The following is a 22,404-nucleotide window of genomic DNA, read 5'->3' on the forward strand; positions in this document are numbered from 1 at the left end:
CGGACCTAGGAGATTTGCAGGGCATGAGAAGGAAAACACAGAGAAAGGAAGCAAAGAGGGAATCTTCTTCCCTTCCTCTTTTGTCTGAGGAGACAGGTTGAGTCCCCAGAGCCTGGGGATCAACCTCACCTCCCTTTCTGCTAGCAACACACACACAAGAAAGAGTAAGATAGAACAGCAGGAACAGGATGCTCTGTCCAACTTGATTTCCTGGGAGACACAAGCTCCCCAGCCAACACTGTATTCAAATCAGCCCTCTCCCCAGCTGCTTCCCAGAAAGAAACACTTCTATTCCCAGAAGGTACCTCCTGTGAGAATCTTCTACCTTTAACATTTATGTGCTTATGGACTGTTTGCTTTGCCTTGCTGTATTAAAGAAGAACATAATCAAGAATCTTAGCTAAGAGTGACAAGGCCTGGGTTTAAGTCCTAACTCCACCTCTTATTATCACTTCTTTCCGGGCTTTTGCTTCATCATCCATAAAATGGGACTATAATAGCTGACTTAGGTCTCAAGGTTGTTTTGAAGCTAGGAGATGACAATATGGTTATTAATATGGTCAATAATTCTTTATCATCAATTTTGAGATGCTTAAGAAGCTCTTTAGAAATGAGGGATGATTATTCTATCAGCCCACGCTCCTACTTCGCAAAGTCCAGTTCTGTGGGCAGCTCTGCTCTCCAACACAGTAGTTTTTCCACCATATCAGAGACCTCCCTTGGGACTGCAGGTCCTCTCTGTGAACCCCCAAAGTTTACAGTTTCATTCCATCAAGCTCAACCAACTTTTTGGTGATAGGTTATTCAATTTCTATAAGGCTACAGTTTTCTCATCAATTAAGCAGGGCTAATAATACTACCTATCTCATAAAGGTATATGGGCATTACATAAGCAAATATAGTTAACTCACAATGACTGAGACCCTTGCAAGTGCTCAATGGCTGTTAATGTAAATAATGTGCCAGATGCAGGGTTTCTTCAAAGTGGAGCTGTTGTCTGTAAGGAGCCTACTGGCTTCTAAGAGGGGTAAGACAAGGCACCAGTAACTCCAACCCAAAGTCCATGACTGGGCCATGGCTGGGAGAGGCACTCCAAGTACAAATAACAGTAGGCCAGCAGGAAAATTCAGAGCTTTTGTAGGCAACAGCAACAGCTCAGGCTTGCTAAAGCTAAGCTATACCTTCACTCATCTAACACATATTTACTGAACAAGTACAAAGCATGAAAAACTCTGCCAGGTTCAAGGAGATGCAGTGGAGAGGCAGGCGGGCCAAAACTTGGGGGACAGCTGGGGTGTGTGGAGAGCGTGGGCTAGCCCCTTGAAGGGGAACTCTCCAATTATCAACTCTAACTCTTCTAGTCTTTTTGCTTCTGTTTCCCTAAGGAGGAGGGAAAACAGAGAAGGAAAAAAAGTCAGTTCTTTTGGTTAAGGGTCCTAATTGACCAGCCTTTACTATAAGTAACAAACACTGTGTAACCTGTAAGCTTTGATTAATGAAACACATTATGTCTGTTCTTATCCATTTGGATGAGAAATTATGGGAAAGGGAAGGGAAACCAGAGAATTTCAAGTCCTTTCCCCACCAAGCAACACACACATAGCTTGCCAAAGCTGAAAGCATGAGAAAAGACTTGGTCTGGTGCACAGTTGGATCTGTGCTTTTCCAGGGCTTTCATGGAAGCAGGAGAAAGTTGAGGGCATTTCCTAATAGTAGCTAACACTGTGGTAGGCATTTTACATATACTGTGTCACTTACTTCTCCCCAAATCTCCGCTAAAGTATCAATATCCCCATTTTACAAATGAAGAGATGGAAGCTCCAAAAGTTACTTAGTCCTGTGCTTACGCCCACACAGCACTAAGTGGTAGAACCAGGTTTTGAAACCGGGGCTGTATGATTACAACAGCAAACACCCTTTGTCCCTGCAATTATAACAATTTGTCCTAAGCAGGCTGCTGTGGTAAAACTCAGTATCGATGTCGGAGCACACTAAGAATCCCTCTTAGGGTCACTACTGCAGAGAGACAAAGAGAAAAATGAATTCAAAGACCTTCCTTTAAAAACAACCTTAGAAGAGGTGTGTTCTCAACATCCTGACATTAGCCCTGGACTCAAATCTCAGACCTAACTCCTGAATTGAGGTTCTTCCCCTAATCTGTCTGCCCACCAGGCTAGATGAAGTGATATTCTTCTGTTTTTCCAAAGCCCCCAAAACCGAAAATAAAAATTATCATAGCACTAATCTACCCACTGTATCATCTGAGGTTATTCTTTCATACTGGGACTGTGAAGCTCGTGAGGATAGGGTCTACCTTGTTTAAGTTTGCCTGTTTGAAGCTGAATTCTCAGTGTCCAGCACATCTGCATATATTGTGTGTCCCTGCCCATTCTTCAGGACTGACTGCTTAGGGCTTGGGCAACCTCCCAAGTTAATCCCAAACCCATTCCAACTTCTTGATGGGATGAAATAAACCTTTAATCAGGTTCATCTAAACTACAAGCCCAGAACAAATGGAACTGAAAATCCATCTATGACTTCTCTGACCTGCAGAGATGAAATGAACCCCATTATTCCAGGGCCAGCAGCCCCAGGGAACAGGCCTGAGCAGTTCTGACCTGAACCGCTGGTCATACCCCCCACCCCCACCCCCCGGGAAAAGACTGGCTGACACAGGCGAACAGACAAACAGGATCAAAACATTTTAGTAAGGTAAAACAACAAAAAAGAACTGCTTTAAATCTCTCTTTCCCCTACTGCCCTATTTTTGGAGGACAGAAGTAAGCTTTCCTGAAGCAGGATTTGGCTTTCAGTGCCCCCAGTTTCAGCAAAGTACAAAAATTTAAAGCATTCCTTTCTTTAGTTTTGTAATTCTTTACTGTGGAATAGCTCAGAATGTCACTTCTGCTTTAAATAACAGAACTGATAACTGAGCAAGGAAATGTAATTTGGATTATCAAATTCTTGCTTTAAAAAAAATTCCTTAAAGAATGAAAAAAGTAAGAGATCTACCTTGACCATTTCCCACAAGGGTCATGACCACCAGCCCTCAGACTCTAAATATCACTACTTCTCCCCTCCTCCCCCCAGTGACTTAATTCTAGATACATGTGTTATCTCTCCAACATACATTTCCAACATATATGTGCATACACACACACATACACACACACACACACACCAAGGAGCTACATGAAAAATTCCCATTTGTCAGTGTTACTGATTCAACACCAGAATTCCCTGTTACCCAGAGCATATAAGAATAAGAAAGTTTCCTAAAAGAAACTAATTCTCCAAAAGGAGACATCTAACAACAAAAACTACCTGCATCATACACTACTGGTTCTTTTGCCTCTTTTAAGTTAGAACAGAAAATCAGGAAGGCAGGGGTGAGACAAGTGTAATGAACGGCAAGGCTGGACTGGCCCGGGTGGATGTGAAAATAAGTAGTCGGCTCAGAGCACAGGCTCCTATATCAGACAGCCTCACTGTGAATCCTGGCATTGCCAATTACTATGTGATCTTTGTCAAGTTACCAGCCTTTCTATAGTGTCAGCTACTTCATGCATAAATTGGAAAAATGGTAGCCAACTCTCATAGTCACATGGCCAAAATGAAGTCATGCCTGGGAAACATGGAGCACCATGCCTGGCACCTAGCAAACGTTCAGCAAAGGTAAAACCTCCTACGATTACCATTACTGTCACTGTCATCATTTCATGAAGCCAGGCTGGAGGCAGCAATTCTACAAGACAACCTTCGCTGAGTCAGAGGTTCATGATTTTTAAGTGATCTGTCAACTTTTTTTTTTCTTTTTGGTTGCCCTTAATTTAGTCACTTCGTTCGATGATCTCAAGTGACTCAGTCAAAAGAAGGCTATTTCTCTGTTTCAGATTCTGTGTCTCCCTCTCTCTCTGACCCTCCCCTGCTCACGCTGTCTCTCTCTCTCTCTCAGAAATAAATAAAAAATATTAAAAAAAAAAAAAAGAAGGCTATTTCTCTCCACGAACACGTGAAATCCAATGGCTTTTCCATCCCGTGGCTGAAGGACTACAGCTCAGCTTTGGCCGACTGATGTAAACAACATGTCCAAGGAATTTTAATTGCCATTCCATTAATGGGATCCCATTAACATCCCTCCCAACCAGCTCTGCTGATGGCCCAAGACATGGCTGCCCAATTATCAAGCAACACAGTCCCCATAAACCAGGGCCCTGGCTGACAAGGTTAAAGATTAAGCAGCCCTGGAAACAATAATGAGGGATAAGAAACAGACCACACAAAACACCAGGGTCCCTTTCTTAGCTGCTAGCTACCCATGAGCTGGGAGCAAGGGTCGAAGCAGTCAGCTTCTAAACCAGGAGAGAACCCCCTCCAACCTCAGAATAAAATATCACAGCAAAAATGTGGGGACATAACCTGGAGGGGGAAACTGGACCTGGAGGAAGCAGGGGACTGCACAGCAGGAAGAAACAGGGTCATTCCAAACAGGAAGCCAAATAGGCAGTTGGGGAGGGAGAGGTGATGCTCCAGCCTCCTCAGACTGTATCTGCCTCTTGGTGACTTATCAGACGCAAGAGCTCACCTTAAAAATACTTACATTTTTTGGAAGGCAACTGAGCAATCAATATCTATCAATTTTTTTTAAAGCACACTCTCTCTGAGCTACTTTATGCTATTGAGATGGTACTCTAGAGGGACAACCTCACTATTACTTATATACTAGCAACTGTACTCCAAAACAGCGGGTATAAGAATCCCCACCCAAGCATTGTATGTGAAACAAAAATAACATTAATTCTATTAGTTGAGGACGTTCATCCATATGATGCTGCAGAGAAAAGGAACAAGATGTAGCCAAGATTTTATACAAAGTCAAGAAAAAGTGCAATAAGTACAGAATGCATGTATTTACGTATGTTAAAAAACAATACACACACACACACACACACACATGTATATATTCCATAGGGTTCCAAGATGGTTCCCCAGTGCCCTTATGAGACAGGGCATGAAAGAAGATGGACTTTGCATTTTGTAACTTTGTGTACTATTTGAGTTTTTTTGTGAATATAAGTTGAATTTTATTGAATCAACTCATTTCAGTAATGATGGTATAGCAATGTACCTGCTAACATGAAAGAGTGTTTGGAATATACTACAAAGTTTTTTTTTTTAAGCTGGAAAACATACATATACAATGGGAAAGATGGTGAAAGCTCTATGGGCAAGTGTTGGCCGTGGTCCTCTCTGGGTAGGATTGTGGTGTTCTGCCTGCTCTTTCAGCCTGTCTGCTTTTCCTATAAAAATCAGGGGTGGTTTTCTATTAAGATAGCAGTAACAAGAGCAGTAACAACAGTAAAAGTTTGTGTTAGAGAAGAAAAAAGAATGTAAGTCAGAGGTAAGGCTTGGGGTCACGAACAAGCACAGGCAGAGGCCAGCTAGCCAGAGACTGGACAGGGTGTGGGAAGCAGGACATACCTGCCTGTGTATCTGGATAAAGAGACACCAAAATCAGAAGCTCTGGAAGTGGTCTTCTCTCCCTAACTGGCAGCTGTGGTGCTGACCTGAGGAGCCTCATCTTTCTACCAGGACCCAGATGAGAGGCTCTGTTACTGCAGATTATGAGATGGTGGGGAGGCTCTGAAGCACAACTCCCGTGGTGGTGCCTACTTCTGCAGGAGGCTCTCCTCCCTGTCCTCCCATTCCCCAAGCCATCCTGGGAACAGAGCAGGATGTACTGCTCCCAACACAGAAAGGGAAAGAAAGGCCGAGAGTCACTCAGCTCCTAGTGCTGGCTGGTCTGATAATAGTTCTGAACTGGAAGGTCTCCTTGTAGTTTCTTGGTTTAAAACACCTCCTAATGAAAGGCATGGGGTAGGGAAGCCTGTGACCACAAGGGCTGATACTACCTGCCCCTTGTATGTGACCCTAGTTGGTGCCCACATCTCCACACTTACAGTGGGACAGACACAAGACATCAGCTCTGTCTTAAGAGGCAGTGATGGCACAGAATGTCAAGTTCCGTCTAAAATCAGAGGGTACAAGAACAAAGAAACAAAGCAGACTCACAACATTGGGTAGGTATGAGGGATTAAGTGTCGATCATCATTTCACACACCCTTCTCTAAACACTTCACAATCTTACTTTCACATTTCTTCCTCTAAAATCTTCCACTAGAGAAGGGGGCAAGATGGCGGAGAGGTAAGGAGCTCCGTACTTGCACTTGCGCCCATACATCACACAGAAAAGATCTGAAGCCATTGGAAACCTTACAAAACCTGAGAGATTGGGAGAAAAAGGGCGCAGAATCCAATGAGAGAGCCTTCTAATGGCTACCTCAAGAAACAAGCTAGAGTACACAAGGTGGAGAGTCCCAAATATCACTATGAATAGGAAAATAAAATAACCAAGGTCCCAACAAGAGAGACCAAGAGATACCATTCAAAAAACACTCTCTGAAAGGATAGGCCCTGGAAAGTCAAAGAGTCTTCTTGGATATAGCAGCGCTCATAGATAAAAAGACATAACAGGTCTTTAAAACCACCAAGAGCCAGAAAGCTAACTAAAATGACGAAACGAAAGAGCTCTCCTCCAAAGAAACTCCAAGAAGAAATGACAGCTAATGAACTGCTGAAAACAGATATCAGCAGCATAACTGAAAAAGATTTTAGAATAATAATGGTAAAATTAATAGCTGGACTTGAAAAAAACATAGGGGACATCAATGAAACTATGGCTACAGACAGAATGGAAAATAAAAATAGGCATGAAGAATTTAAAAAGGCGATAAATGAGATACATAATAAAATAGAGGCCTCCAATGCACGGATTGAAGAGGCAGAAAGGAGAATAAGTGATTTAGAAGACGCCATTATAGAAAAACAAGAAGCTGACAAAAAAAGAGACAACTGATCCAGGAACATGAAAGAAGAGTTCGAGGAGCTCAGNAAATGGTGGGGGAAAGGGAGAGAGGCAAACCATGAGAGACTCTTGAATGCTGACAAAAACTGAGGACTGATGGATGTGGGGGGGGGGATGGGCATGGAGGAGGACACTCGTGGGGATGAGCACTGAGTGTTATGTGGAAACTAATTTGACAATAAACTATTTGTAAAAAATAAAATAAAATAAAATAAAATCTTTCCACTAAGGTCTTATCAACCTCTGCATTACCATGGTTTTCCTGTTGTGCAAGGCTGAGGGCTACAGAGAAACTATGAGCAGGAGATGGTCACAGGCTCCCCACAAGGCTCCACAGTTAGGGGACTCTTAGCCTGAAGTCATGCTAACAGTTACAGGGAAAGTAAGAGGACTTACATGTGCAATGAGGGGGCAGCCTTCCAACAGGGAAAAGAAGATGTTCACATCTCACTTCTCCACCCAAAGATGACTAAACACCCTGAGTCTAGCAGAGAAGCTGGTCATCTGTCTACATGGCCCGGTTGTTGGATTTAGTGACTCCATGGCACAGTCTTCCAGGCTCACAATTCCAATGAAAAATGTCAACTCTAGGTACCAACACTCATCAGTTACCAATCCATAGGTCCGCCTATGTCCAAATGGAGCCTGGAAGCCAAAGAGTGTAGTATTTATAAAAACTGCTTTGGAGTCAATGTTACATCGGTTTGAACCCTGCCTCTGTCTCTACCAGCTATGTGATACCAACTAATTTCTTCGCTTCTCTGTGCCTTACTTTCCTTAGTTGTTGCATGTATTAAATGAGGATGTGACCCAAAGTGGCAGCTCAATAAATGCCAACCAGAAATAATTCAACAAGACAACTACATACACACCTGTGTGCACAAACACCCACTATGCTGACAGAATCCAATGACCATGGCCACCTCAGGACCAAGGAGTATCAAGACGACGTTGTGTTCCAACAGCTCCCTCCCCATTCTCCCACAAGTGTCTGTCACCACTTGTGGGACAGACAGTGAAAGGACCAAGAGGAAACAATTTGTGAATGTGGGGGAAAGCCAGGCCAGAAGAACCAAGGGGTTCTGTCAAAGTTGGAGGTTCAGAAAATGTGTCAGCCAACTACAAAACACAAAACCACACATGCGTGGACACACTGCAGAAGGAGAAGGCTAGGGAGGGGGACAAGGAAGAAAAAAAGAATTGCTGGCATCTAAGCACTCTCTCTTTGCCACTATACCAGCACATGTTCACAAGCTGACCTGGGCCTTGGCCAAGTTCTTGGCTCTGGGTGAAGCAAAGCCTGAGCACATCCTTTAAGAAAGTGACCTCTTCAAAGGCTGGGGTGGGGAGTCCTTTCTATGCCTAGAAAGGGCTCCTTGAGAAAAAAAGAAGAAAGAAAGTGAAGGATATGAAGGAAAAAGGGTTCATAGGAGGGGGAGTAGAGAAATAGGAGAGTAAAGGTTCAGCGTCAAGAAGAGTCAGTAGGTTCAGAACTGGGACCACTGGGGAATGTCCTTCACAAAAATCATCATCTTAACAACTGAGCCCGTTTGTGTCAGAAACAGATTTCGGGCAGAAGTGAGAGTCTATGCAGGCTCCTAGAGCCTGGGGGTTAATAAAAGAACACAAGGTTTCCAAGAAATAGAGCACATGCTCATTGCCTTGTGGACTGAATGACTAACACAGCACAGGGGGCTGGCAGGTAGGCAATCAACAGGCCCTTGGTGCATTTCCAGACATGGGATGAACAGGAGACACAAAAACAGACGGTATTTGTTTGGGTATGGGGAAGAATGAGACACTTTACTGTAAGGGAAAGAGGGAGCCATGAGTGTATCTATTGATTAAAATGACTAGACCCATTGGTTGGGCCACCCATGATCTTTTTCTGTCCTCGAGTAAAAATAAATATCAGTGAAGATTTCTTTCCAGCTAAACATAGTGAACTGAACACTCATGCCCATCTCTGCTCCCTCCCAAAATCCCATTAAATTAAGAGGATAACAAGGTGTGGCAGAGAAATTGAATGAAATCAGCACAATTATCTGCTGTCCAATTCTTTTTTTGTGTGTGTGATTTAAACACTTATTTTTTATTTTTTTATTTTTTTATTTTTTTTACAAATAGTTTATTGTCAAATTAGTTTCCACATAACACTCAGTGCTCATCCCCACAAGTGTCCTCCTCCATGCCCATCCCCCCCTCCCCCCCACATCCATCAGTCCTCAGTTTTTGTCAGCATTCAAGAGTCTCTCATGGTTTGCCTCTCTCCCTTTCCCCCACCATTTCCCCCCTTCTTCTCCCCCTTGTTCCTCCGTCAAGTTCCTCCTAATCCTCCTATACGTGGAAACATATGATATTTGTCCTTCTCTGCCTGACTTATTTCGCTCCCTGCTGTCCAATTCTTAAAAGAATCTGTCTTACGAGGATGAATGGTAGGAATTTTTCCTTGAGAGCAGAGACTTGTTTAGTTTTCTATTACTTCTCCGGCACCTAGAAAACGTCCAGCATAGGATTCAAGCATTTGGTGAACAAGTATACTCCCCAACAAAGTAGTGCTATGTAATCTCACAGTCTATGCCTAGTACAGACTTTACTACTCTTAATTCTGTATTAATTAGTACTTTTTAGATGTTTCCTAATGTCTGTGAGATTACAAGGTGAATAAAATTCAGAACTGGGGAGCCTGGGTAGCTCAGTCAGTTGAGTGTCTGACTTTGGTTCAGGTCATGATCTCGTGGTCTGTGGATTCGAGTCCCACATTGGGCTCTATGCTAACAGCTCACAGCCTGGGACTTGCTTCAGATTCTGTGTCTCCCTCTGTCTCTGCCCGTCCCCTGCTCAGATTCTCCCTCTCTCCCTCTCAAAAATAAATAAACATAAAAATTTTTAATAAAAAAATCCAGCCTGAAAAAGCTAATTATTAACTGCTTTTCTCATAAAAACAAAAGAAAACCTCATTATAATTGGTCATTCAACTCGGTTGTAGAAATGGTACTTGGAGAATAGAGCAGGAAAAAGCATGTATATATGAGGGAAAGTCTATGAAAGTTTAATCCTGTACTTCTGTGAAAAGTCAACAGATAATATCCAAACTAATAAATCCAAAACAGTGACACACTTTACTTAGATAAATGGAGGTAACAAGTAGATGTAGCAGCTTTTAGCAGAATCAGAACCTGCCCTTTAATTCTGTCAGAACTGAAGGTTGAGTGGAGTAGAGAGTGGACCTGGTGTGGGAAGGCAGAGCAGGGAGACTCTGAGTAGCTCTGCAGTAGTATCTGACTTCTTTTTTTTTTTTTTTTAATTTTTTTTTTTTTTCNGACTTCTAAAACCATATCCATAGGACACTTTGATCAAGAAAGAAATTTTTAGGGTGCCTGGGTGGCTCAGCTGGTTAAGTGTCCGACTGTTCATTTCGGTTCAGGTTGTGATCTCATGGTTTGTGAGTCTGAGTCCCACATCGGGCTCCCTGCTGATAGTGCAAAACCTGCTTGGGATCCTCCTTCTCTCCCTCTGTTTCTGCCCTCCCCTCTCATGCTCTCTCTCTCTCTCTCTCAAAACGAATAAAACTTAAGAAAGAAAGAGAGAGAGAGAGAGAGAGAAGGAAGGAAGGAAGGAAGGAAGGAAGGAAGGAAGGAAGGAAGGAAGGAAGGAAGGTAGGAAAGCAATTTTCTTAAACAATAATAAAAATGACTTCAGGACCTAGCTCAAATGACTCCTCCCTCCACAAAGTCTCAGATCTCCTTCCTCTTCTCTTGTGAAAATGACTGGCAATTAATCCTATTCCACTTGATGATTGTCAGAACTCGCATTGTTAGGTATCCTTCCACCTGTCTTGTCGCCAAAGGACGACATTACAACCGCTTCACAGCAGAGTGCTCTTGACACCGTCTCTGAGGAGCCTGCCCCACAAGCTCGGGAGAGGTGCAGCGCCGGTTCCCCGTTACCTGCGTAGGCGTTGGCCTGCTGCAGAAGGTCAGTGCAGGTGTGCACATCGGCAAACGCGCGGATGCCCAAGCAATTGGTGGGATGCAACTGAGACTGCAGGAAATCACAGCAGTTCTGCCGAACGTCCATGAGCTGCAGCAAGCTGGCTGCTGGGAGCAGCACCTGGAGAAGAAGGTGACATTCTGAGACACCAGACCCCTCCGGCGGGGCCTCTTCTCACTAAAGCATCTTTCCAATCATATCACTCCCACGCTCACAAGGTCTTGCATGGCTCTCTCTCCTCTGCCTGTCCAACTAAGTCCAAACTTCCTTCAGGGCAGCTCCAGCCCTATTTCTCACTACTCTCCTTTGGTGGATCCTCGGCACCAGCAGATTCTTTAACCCTACATTCCACAGCAGTGCCTCCCAATGAGGAATGAATATATGAAATATCTGGGGATCATATAAAAGCTCCAATTCAATAGGCCTAGGGTGGGGCCTGACAGCCTGCATTTCTAACAAACATCCAGGTGATACATGCAGCTGCTGGTCCAGGAACCATATACTTGGAGTAACAAGATGCTTATGGACTGAATGTTTGTGCCCTCTTCCCTCAAATTTGTAATGCTGAAAGCCTAACCCCAGCAGGACTGTATTTGGAAAACAGGGGCCTATGAAGAGGTGATAAAGGTTAAATGAAGCCATAATGGTGGGGCCTTTACAAGAAGACAGAGAGATACGAGAGCTCTCGCTCTCTCTACAACGTGAGGACACAGGGAGAAAGCGACCTCATGAAAAGCCAGGAAGAGACTCTTTGGCAACTGAATCAGCTGGAACTCTGGTCCTGGACTTGTAATTTCCAAAACCAGGAGAAAGCAAAGTTCTGTTGTTTAAGCCACCCATTGTGTGGTATTCTGTTACAGCAGCCCAAGGAGACCAAGACAGATTGGTTCTCCTACTTGGCTACATACTGAATCACCTGGAGAATTTATTTAAATACTGATGCCTAGGTCTCACCACCAAAGATTTTAACTTAATGGGTATGAGATGTGTCCTGGACAGTGAGATGTTTCTAAAGCTCCCCAAGCGTGTTAACACACAGCCAAGTTTGAGAAAGCGCTTATCTACAGCTTTTAGCATATCATTTTCACTCAGAAAGGCACTGACTAAATTGTTCACTAGTATGTTCATTACTCAAGCATCTGTATGCCAGGTACTGGTCTAGGCTCTGGGGTTTAGTGGTAAGCACAATAAACCAGATCCGTGCTCTTGTGGAGCTAACAATCTACTGGAACAAAAGAGTGACCCTCAAATCCCTTGAGATTCAGGCAGTCACAGTGTACTCTCTCATCCAACAGATAAATGGTAAAGAACATCTTTAGGTACATTCCCAGAGAAAGGAGAGAGGCGTTTCCTTTTAAAAGGTCACAGAACACATGAGTATTTACACTGTACCCTGGAAGACAGAAATAGTTCCTGCTCAGGTGTGTGTGCATGTGTTTTTCCTAAAAGCCAGGGAAGACTGGCTTGAGCAAGCCAGAGGGGTGTGCAGCCCGCCAACCCGTCTAGTTTCCCTAGGACTTTCCCACAGCTGCCAAAGCCTGCCCTCTAGATCAAATATACAGAAGAGACAGCATAGTCCTATTAGACTCCAGCCCTGCTCCCCTCCACCCCTACCCTTGGGAAAAGGTAGACAGTCTGAGAGTGACTTTCTAAAACGAAATAAAATCATAGAGCATTATAGTTTCATTGAGGCTGCTTAGCTCAGGGTCCCCAGCAACCATTTCACCCCCCTAACAACCCCCATGTGTCCCAGGCCTTTGGTCTCAGCTGCTCCCTTGGCTCTCAGAGAGAGTGTCTGGGCCAGTCTCCAGCTGTTCTCATCCACAAGGGCTTGCCCAGGAAGACATGGGCTACAGATACATTTGTTTTCCTGATTTAGGACACTATAAAAGTCTTTTTTTTTTTTTTACAAGATTTAAATTCTAGACCCTGACCCCCCAAAACACATCTGAACACTCCATGCAATAAGGCCATAAACTCAGCCCCCCTGTCCATTCTTGGGCCTTGCTCGCCACTAGGGTAAGCAGCTAAGTTTGCTTATGGACAAGGGGTTTCCCAGGACACAGGACTTTCAGTGCTAAAATTGAGGTAGCCTTTCCTCATCCCTACCCATAGGCAGAAACCACCAACCTCGTCCTCTACCACCAGAGCTCCTACTACTGAGCTAAGTGCCTACTCTCCACAAGGCAAGCTCCTCCTCCCTATCAGCTTAACTTCTTCCCTCACACAGATGAGTTCCAGAATGTTCTAGAAAGCATGTCCTCTCCTTTCTTTCTTCCACTATCCTATGTCCCCAATGGTAAATTAACACCATGTCCTTTAGCGTGTTTTGAGTCAATGATTCATTCCAGAGAAGGAAAAAGATAAATTCACCCACTCTTGGGAGTTTTAGACCATAAGGCAGCTCCAAATGTGACCACCTGAGCCTCATCCCCATGATGCAGCCACCTAGTGGGTGGCCCCACTAAGCAGCCATAAACTGGGAACCACAATTAATCTGTGAGCTTGCTGAGCCTAGCCAAACAGATTCTAGGACCAGATTAGTCACTGCCTGCTAGAAGTAGAGAACCATTAACCATTCTTGCTGAATACACAGCAGGAAAGGAAAGCTGTGTTTCAAATCCCCAAACGACCTCTATGGTAGCCCTGTGACCCAGCACTAGCTACAATCTACAGTTAGGGCCAAAGGTCGACAGGTCATTCTGGTTTGCTGAGACTTTGCCCATTTTTAGCACTGAAAGTTTTACCTCCCAGCAGACCCCTCAGTCCTGAGCAAGCTGGGATGGTTGATCACACTAGGGACCAGGAACTTCTTGCTGGAGAGGAATAATCAAATGTTGCCCAGCACACACTGTCCTCAGCGGTGGGGCAGGCCCCAAAAAGGTCAGGCTAAGAAGAGAGACAAAAGGGAGAGCAGCCTTTTAAGCCGCATAGAGAAGGATTTCTGAGGCTCCCATCTGCCCCTAGACTGCATTCCCAGCCAAGCCAAGATGACAGCATGCCAGGGACACACACACCCTTCCCCCTTGCCTTCTTTTTCACCACAAAGAGAGTGGCACAGTGTGATGCTTAAATTCTCAAGCCCGTGACAACCAGTCAAAGAACTTAAATAATAAATCCTTCCTGAACATATTCCTTAGGTTATACTTTTAGTTTTTAAATCCCCTCTCCCCCCCACCCCCCCCAGANAAAACACACTCAGCAGGCAAAAATTGTCAGGCTTTCCACCTCTCTATACCACCCTCCCCATCCTGTTTAGGTCCACTCCTGCCCAAAAGCATTCCCAAGATGACTTCCCAAAGGGAACGGGGGCTTGTGGTTTCTCCAATTGCTCCTTCCCTCTCTTTGATCTTAGACTGTGATTAGCTATGAGTCAAAGGGCCTTTTCTTTCACTACTTGCTTCATACAGGAAGGCGTAAAGAAAAGTAAAGGAAGTCAGAAGGCTAAGGGCAAGGTTTGGGGGCGATAAGTCATTGCTCAAACTGAGTCTCAGGTATAAACCGGGGCCCCATCCACGGGGATTCTGGGGGCTGCACATGATGGAAACAGACAAACATCCCCAAAGGCTGTGAAAGAAAAGAGAGCACAACATGCATAAGGTGGCTGTCCTCACTTCCCTCTCCCACATCAACAAGGGCTTTCTGAGGATTTCCTCCTCTCTTATCTCGTGTGCAATGCAACTCCCTGACTCCCTCAAGGGGCAGCAGCAACAGGCTGTGAACAAGAGGCCAAGCTTGGGTTCTCGGCTTGGTGGAATCACAAGGGCAGCACTGCTTGGCCCCTGGAAGGAAGAGCATGTAGGAGCCATTGGCTGGAACCACCACAGGGATGTAAAATGACTCCAGGTCAAAAAGCGTTTAGCTTGCTTCTTGTCACCCTGGTGTTAAAGGTTCTGGGAAAGCAGGCCCTAGGAAGACCCTCAGCAGAGAGTTTACAGGTTCCCCTCTAGCTTGCAAATGGCCCCCGGTCCATTTTTCACAAGCAGGCCCCGTTTTGTTTTTTCTCTCCCTCGGATAACATGAAAACACAGCAGAGGATATCCCGTCACTGAGTTTGTTTCCTCTAACAAAAACAAAAGGAAATGCCCTGCCTCAGAAAGCACCTACTCCTGGAATTTCAGGGAGGCAGGACTACGCACAGAGGGAGGGGGATCACTAACCAGAGGTGTCAGGTGACAGGCCGAGGCCGCAGCCACACAGTGGGTCTGTCTCTGCCAGCACCAGGCAAAGAGGCCTGGTACAGAAGCATAGTTAAGGGCATCTGGGTGGCTCAGTCAGCTAAGTGTCCAACTTCAGCTTAGGTCACGGTCTCATGGTTCATGAGTTCGAGCCCTGCGTCTGTGCTGTGAGACAGAGCCCACTTTGGATTCTCTGTCCCCGCCCTCTCAGGCCCCTCCCCCACTCATGCTCTCTGTCAAAAATAAACTTAGAAACATTGTTAAATAAAAATGTATTGAACAAAAAAAGAAAGTGGGGTAGGGGAGAGAGAAATTGAGAGAGCAAAGGAAGGAGGGAGGGAAGATGGGAGGGAGAGGGAAAGCGGTATGTAGATGATCAGGAGCACTAGCAAAATGGTGCTGTGATTAAAACTGTCACTTAGACTTCTGACTTCTCCACTTACCAGCCATGTGACTAAAGGCAAATTGCTGAACCTGTCTGTGCTCTGCCGCCTCAAGGGTAAAATAAAGATGATGATGGCACTGCCTTCGAGGTTTGTTGTGAGAATCCAATGAGACAAATACATTTAAAGCAGTCAACAGACAGCCTGGTGCATAGGGAGTGCTCAATTAAACTGTTTTTTATTATTATTAATTATCAGGAGCTGAAGTCAAGATTCTGATCATTCATTTAACAAGAAACTCAAGTTCCCCCATGTCAATAGACCACAGTGAGATGGAGAGAGGTAGGTTCAAATCTTAACGCTACCGCCTATTCAACCACTTGGAGCATTAGCTTCTTCAACCGTGAAAGAGGGATCATACTAGAATACTCACATTTGGTGGTGATGAGATGAAGTGAAATAATGCATGTGAAGTGACTGCCACATGCTTGGCTTTCAATGAGGATCACTAAGTGTCAGGTATGAAGGCTGTTACCTCCACCATAGAAAGGCTATTCGGTCTCTCCAGGGTCTGTGTGGCTGGGAAGGGATTAAGGGTTGAGCTCTGGGAGCCATTTAACCAAGCCCCAGTCTTAGACCGCTGTTTCGCAGTCTCTCAGGAGTGCCCCAGGGCCTCCATGCGCACCTCCTCAGTGCACTAAATCCTCAACAAAGGCTGTCTTCACAGTTTGTGAGCAACTGCCTCAGCAGATACGTCACAGCATGAAGAAGCAGCCACATTTTGATCCAAACTTTCTCTTCTCAAGCTTTTTTGTTTTGATTTCCCCCAGATCACCCCAATCAAACCACACTGTAAAGGGAGGGGGAAAAATAGTATATCTCACGGATTTCAAGCAATGCACAGTTCCCTGAAGGTTCCACACTGTGTCTTCCACTGGAGCCCCTGCACATGCCCCGCTCCCCACCCCCACCTCCCATACACAAATGAACTCTCTAGCGGCTCATGCACCAATGGGGACACAGGCATGTGGGCAGAGGAGGAAGTCCTGACCACCCAGTACTCCTTCAAGATGTGGCCCACACAACATGTTCTCAGTGATGCTGTCCCCATGACCATCCTCATCAAGGCAGTGATGACCATTCCCTGCTTCCTGGGTACCTCCACCCTGGCCCTACCACACTGCAGAGTACCTATTTGCCTAGTCATGCATCTCCAACCTCACACCATGTGCTCCTTAGTGACAGGGTCTCTGTGCTCACAGCACCCACAGTGCCCAAACTGTCTGCCTGGCATAGGGTAGCAATGTTCTAAGGCTTTATCTATATGAATTCATTTAATCCTCTCACTAACCCTATGAGATTAAACTGCTATTATGCCCATATTACAGATGAAAACACTGAGGCTCAAAAAGATGCAGTAAGCTGCCTAGTGTCTCACATCCAGAAAATGGTGGAGCCAGGATTTGAAGGCAGACAGTCTGACGAGTCAATAGAATAACTACTAATTATGAAAATTGATCCTTGAGGCAGGGTATCAGTGAGGGTGTCAGAGAGGCTCTAGTACAAGGGAGGGAACGCAAATCAGAAGTTGACAGAGTAAGTGTCTTCTCTGCCCAGAGCTGACTGGGTCCCATGCCTTCACTTTACAGATGGGAAAACAGACACCATGCTGGGGGACAGAGTGAGAACAAGAGCACTCATTCTCGACCAGTGGTGAAGCTAAGGCTCGGACATAGGCCCCCCTTCAGACCCAACTCCTGCCTCATCTCTACTTCTCCTTCTTTCTCTGAACCTGCACATCTTCATTCTGGCCCCCTGCCCTGCCCTATAACATAGTTTTACAGCAAGCAGTGGTGAAGCCACTTTCTATAGAGGACTCTAATGAGTCTATCTGCCTTTAGGAAATGGTGTTTACACACTATCACTGGGTTAGACCAAAGCTGCAAAGATAAATACCTAGCCAGATGATAAGGATTCAGAGTGGTACATCTACTTATCCAAGTTTATAAATACTTTGGACCTGATGGGGGTGGGGGGAGGAAGTTATTCAAAAAATACATGGTAAAAAGGGAAGAAAAAGCTGGTTCCATTCATACAATCTACAACCTCACCTACAGTGTTGCATTTGTTGGTTTGTTTTTTTGTTGTTGGGTTTTTTGTTTTTGTGTTTGTTTTTTCAGGGCAGGGAGGTATTTGGTGTTGTCTTAGTGGTTTAAAACAACACAAATTTATTTTCTTACACTTCTGGAAGTCAGAAGTCCCAAATGCATCTCTCTGGATTCAAAAAAGGTGTCAACAGGGTTGCATTCCTTGTGAAGGCTCTAAGGGAGAATATGTTTCCTTGCCTTTCCTGCTCCTAGAGGCTACCCACATTCCTTGGTTCGTGGCACCCTGTCTTTAAAAATGGAAAGATCAGGCCGCCTGGGTGGCTCAGTTGGTTAAGTGTCCGACTTTGGCTCAGGGCATGATCTCACAGTTCGTGGGTTTGAGCCCCACGTCAGGCTCTGTGCTGACCGTCAGCTCAGAGCCTGGAGCCTGTTTCAGATTCTGTTTCTCCCCCTCTCTCTCTGACTCTCCCATGCTCACGCTGTCTCTCTCTCTCTTGCTCTCTCTGAGAAATAAATTAAATATTTAAAAAAAAATTTTTTAATGGAAACATTGAGTTTTGTCAGGTCACATTGTCTCTGCTGAGAAATAAATTAAATATTTAAAAAAAATTTTTTTAATGGAAACATTGAGTTTTGTCAGGTCACATTGTCTCTGATTCTCTTTAGTCTACCTCCATCTTCCACTTCAAAGAGTCCCTGTGACTATACTGGACCCACCCGGATAATCCAAGGTAATCTCCCCATTGCTTGTCTACTGATCAACAACATTAATTCCATATGCACAGTTAACTCCTCTATGACAGTTAGAACCTAACATATTCATAGGCTCCAGGAAAAAGGACATGGACATTTTGGGGGGAGGGGCATTACTCTGTCTACTACACTATATGATTAATACTTACTGATATACCATAATGCATGATTTTTTTAAAAATTATTTACCCCCTGTACATTTTTCAGTTGACATCTAGCATTGTTCATTAGAGTTGCAAAAGATGTAATGTCTGGCATTTTGTAAATCTCAATATTTACATCACTTTTCAAAGTACCCAAGTGAATATAAATGTGATGGTGGTTTGATATCAACCATTTCACATGTTTTTTCAATACATGCACCATATATGGTTTTTTCAATATATGCACCATAGTCATTTTGTACCAAACTACTCTGTGCTCACTGTTACTGCTCAGAAGTCATTCAGCTGTTTCTATTCTGTTGCTAGACCTAAGATGTAAGCACTCCCTTGTCCATTTCCTCCTGGATGAAAAAGACCAGAAACAAACTGCAAATGCTGTGTGTTACAGGGCATAAAATATACCTCAATTTAAAAGGGGAAGGGGAGTAGACTAGATCAACCACGGAGCCCAATGAAGTGCCTGGCATATAAGTGGCACTCAAACATCTGTGTTGAATTGAATGAAAAAACAATGATTACCAATGCAGCCTTCCAAATACCATGATCCTGGTAAAGGAGGTAGTGTTCTGGAAAAGGGAAATAGGCATTTTGGTCACTGGAGAGGTATCTGCCTCACAATAAAGAAAGTGGAACTGTGATTTAAAAAAAAAGAAAAAAGAAAAATTCTTCAAATCACATGTACCTTCCAGCACTTTACTGAAATGGTAAGGCCCTTAATGATAAGAAGTAGTATGTCCTGTGTCTGTGTTTAGCCCAGGAGTTTGCAGGTCCCAGAGTGGGCCACACACCCTCAACCATCTCCCCTAGTAAAGCATGCTGGTGCTGCCTCATGTCCCCACCGTAAAGATGCACACCTTAGGGTGAAGCAGTGTCTTCGCTGGCTCCTCTTTTCAAGACTCCAGATGGCTGAGGATGAGGGCAGGGCAGCAAAAGGAGGAAAAGGCACACGCTTCACAGCCGCACGCCCCTGCTGAGACTCGGGCCTGGTGCTTGGCACCTCCATCTCCGAGCATGAGTGCTCAGAGAAACTCGGGTGACTAATGTTGAAACAGGAAAAATTTTTAACAGCCTCACAATCCACACTGAAAATTCTTGAGATGAGATGATGACTGGGGAAAAGAGGGTTCACCCAGGCTTTTGGTTCTTCATGCACCTGGAGTTTGAACCACCGTGAGTTAAAAGACTGCTCCAGGGCCCAAGCTCATTCAGAGGTATTATGGCTCAGCAGCTAAGAACATGGGTGCCACGGTCAGGCAGGCAGGGGTTTGAGGCTCATTCACCCACCTCCAGGCCCTGTGACACAGGGCAAGTCACCTAACCTCTTTGGACATTTAGTTTCCTCTCCAGCTACCAAGTGAGTTGTTGTGAGGGTTCAATGAAATGAAGCAATAATAGTGCATGATGAGCTATTAAGGTAGGGTTGAATTTACCTGGACGTTCTCTTCAGTCACCTCGATTTCTGCCGTGTAGATGTAGTCAATCAGCTTATTCAGTGTCCTCCCATCCACGTCCTTGATTTCTATCTTCTTGGCTTTACTCTCAGACATGTCACCTACAGTCCAAAACAAAACCAAAACGGACACGAACGTGGTGCTTAACTTTCACATAGTCCCCTGCCCTGTGTCGGCACCATAAAAGCGTCAGGAGGCGGCAGAAAGGATTTGGGCATGGAGAAGGATAAAACAGCTCACCTCAAGGGCACATCAACTTTGCGCCTGTGATCATTTGCAAACCCAAGGGTGAGCATTCCCCACACTGTCTGCTATAAACTTGTACACACAGGGCCCAGAAAAGTGAACAAGATATGCACCTGCTCTCAAGGGACTCACGGCCTAGCAGTGCAGATATATAAAAATATATGAGGTGATAAGAGCTTAATAGAGATATATACAACATACCAGTATAACAACAACAATAAAAAGTAACATTTATTGAGTGCCAACTATGGCTAAGCAATGGGCTAAGCACTTTAAAGTGGTACCTCTTTCAATCTTGACAACAGCCTAGGAGTTTTGTTAATATTATCCCCATTTTACAGATGAAGAAACTGTGGCTCAGGAGGGTGAGTATTCATTTTGCCCACAGTCACATATCTAGGAAGGCGCCAGGCTGGGACTGAAACCAGCACGTGTGACTCCAGAGCCCACACTCTAATCGCGACCCTCCACGAAATCCCAAGAATGCAGAAGATGGAGCAACAAGCCCTGGAAGCCATCCTAGTAGGAGGTCACACTTAAGCTGGGTATTTCCATGGACAGCAAAGGTGAGGAAGGTATGAGCCAGATGCAGGAACCGTAAGTTGTAAAGGCAGAAAGTGCCAGAAGATAAATTTGGGGAGGAATGAGAGGCTGGTATGAGGTGCCAGTGAGAAGAAGCTAGAGAGGGAGACAGCAACAAGGGCTAGCAGAGCCTTGTAAGCCATGCAAATGAGTTTGGACTTGATCCTAGGAGAAGCGCCACTGAAAGGTTTTAAACAGGGGAATGACATCAACAGATGGGTATTTTTGAATGAAATTTTGGATGCACGGTGGAAGCAGGATCAGAGGCAGGGAAAACAGTTGGGAGGCCTTGATGATAATCCAAAAAAGAAAGGACAGAGCCTGTGAACTAGGGCAGCAGCGGCACCACACTTGCACAGAAATGGGGCCCCTCTCCTCAGTCAGCCCTCTCTCCACAGCACACGGGTTTATCTAGAGCCAGGCTCAGCCAACAAGGGCTGCTGATTCCAGTAGGAAAAGACAGGCTAGATATGTCTTTGTAGACTGAAATAAAGGGCAACTTGACTGCAAGAAACAGAAATTCAGAAGCCCTTAAGGAAGTATGAAAACAGAGCCTGGATAGTTGTTTTCTCTCTGTGGAATTTGTGCACTGGAGCCAAGAAAATCAAGTACAGTACAGCGTGTGGGCTGCAGACGCCCACCTCCAAGCTGCATGGGCAGCACATGATTCCTGCACCAATCTACAATTCCCATCCCGACACAGTAAGAGATCTGAATGAGTTTGGAAGAGGGAGGAAAATCATTCCAAATCCTGCCCACTCCTTCCACTGCCAGACCAGGTAGACCCAAGACTCTCCACCCTGTTCTGTCTTCTCTCTGACTGCTGGGAGAAGCCAGTGATAGGGCCTCAACACAAAGAGCTTTGAGGCAGGACAAAGACGCAAAGGGAGAAGAGGAAAAGATAGTGGATTTCTACTGCACCCATTAGACAGGCTCTCACATACTCTCTCTTTTGAGTTTATTCTGAGACACAAAAAATAAAAATCTATACCCAAGAAAATAAAAAGTTCAACTCATCTCTCTAAACAGCTATTAAGAAGTTCATCAGTAAGAGGCCAGTTGATGATTATAATGCAAACGATAATTATAGACAGCCAATTCTTAGTTTGAGAACTTGGACCTTAGAAAAAAGACTGAGAAAAAGAAACACCTGACTATAAGAACCAAGAGATTCAGAAGCCCTTATGTGAGTGTGAAACTAGAGCCTGGCTTGATTGTTTTCTCTCTGTGGAATTTGTACTTGCGACTCAGATCAGACAGTCAGTTTTGTAACTTTGGGGTAAACAAGTGCAAACTCCTGAAATTACATGAAATTATCAGTATATATGAGCAAAAGTTTTATTTTTCTGTGGGATGAAAGATCATTCTTATTAGTCAAATGTATAGCAAACCTTAAGACACCATTTTCTTTTTCTTTTTTTTTACAAATAGTTTATTGTCAAATTGGTTTCATATAACACCCAGTGCTCATCCCCACAAGTGCCCTCCTCCATGCCCATCTCCCCCCTCCCCCCCACATCCATCAGTCCTCAGTTTGTTTCTCAGCATTCAAGAGTCTCTCATGGTTTGCCTCTCTCCCTTTCCCCCACCATTTCCCCCCTTCTTCTCCCCCATGGTCCTC

The 22,404-nt window shown here is 44.7% G+C and overlaps 1 protein-coding gene across 6 annotated transcripts in view; it reads right to left on the minus strand.

The window, feature by feature from the left end:
• The window catches only part of KLHL3 (kelch like family member 3), a 121,193-nt gene that overhangs the window by 56,161 nt on the left and 42,628 nt on the right, over positions 1 to 22,404 (minus strand). For 5 of the 6 annotated variants that reach the window (XM_077768684.1, XM_077768688.1, XM_077768685.1 and 2 more), the window contains 2 exons: positions 19,935 to 20,056; positions 10,876 to 11,038 (listed from right to left, as the gene is read on the minus strand). In XM_077768684.1, the coding sequence (XP_077624810.1) occupies positions 10,876 to 11,038; positions 19,935 to 20,056 (285 nt within the window). Of the gene's footprint in view, positions 1 to 10,875; positions 11,039 to 19,358; positions 19,421 to 19,934; positions 20,057 to 22,404 lie in introns of those variants that run through there. The other variant, XM_077768687.1, reaches the window with a different exon arrangement.

The sequence above is a fragment of the Crocuta crocuta genome, unplaced genomic scaffold (genome assembly GCF_008692635.1).
Source record: "Crocuta crocuta isolate KB4526 unplaced genomic scaffold, BGI_CrCroc_1.0 scaffold64, whole genome shotgun sequence".
In the NCBI taxonomy this organism is placed as follows: Eukaryota; Metazoa; Chordata; class Mammalia; order Carnivora; family Hyaenidae; genus Crocuta; species Crocuta crocuta.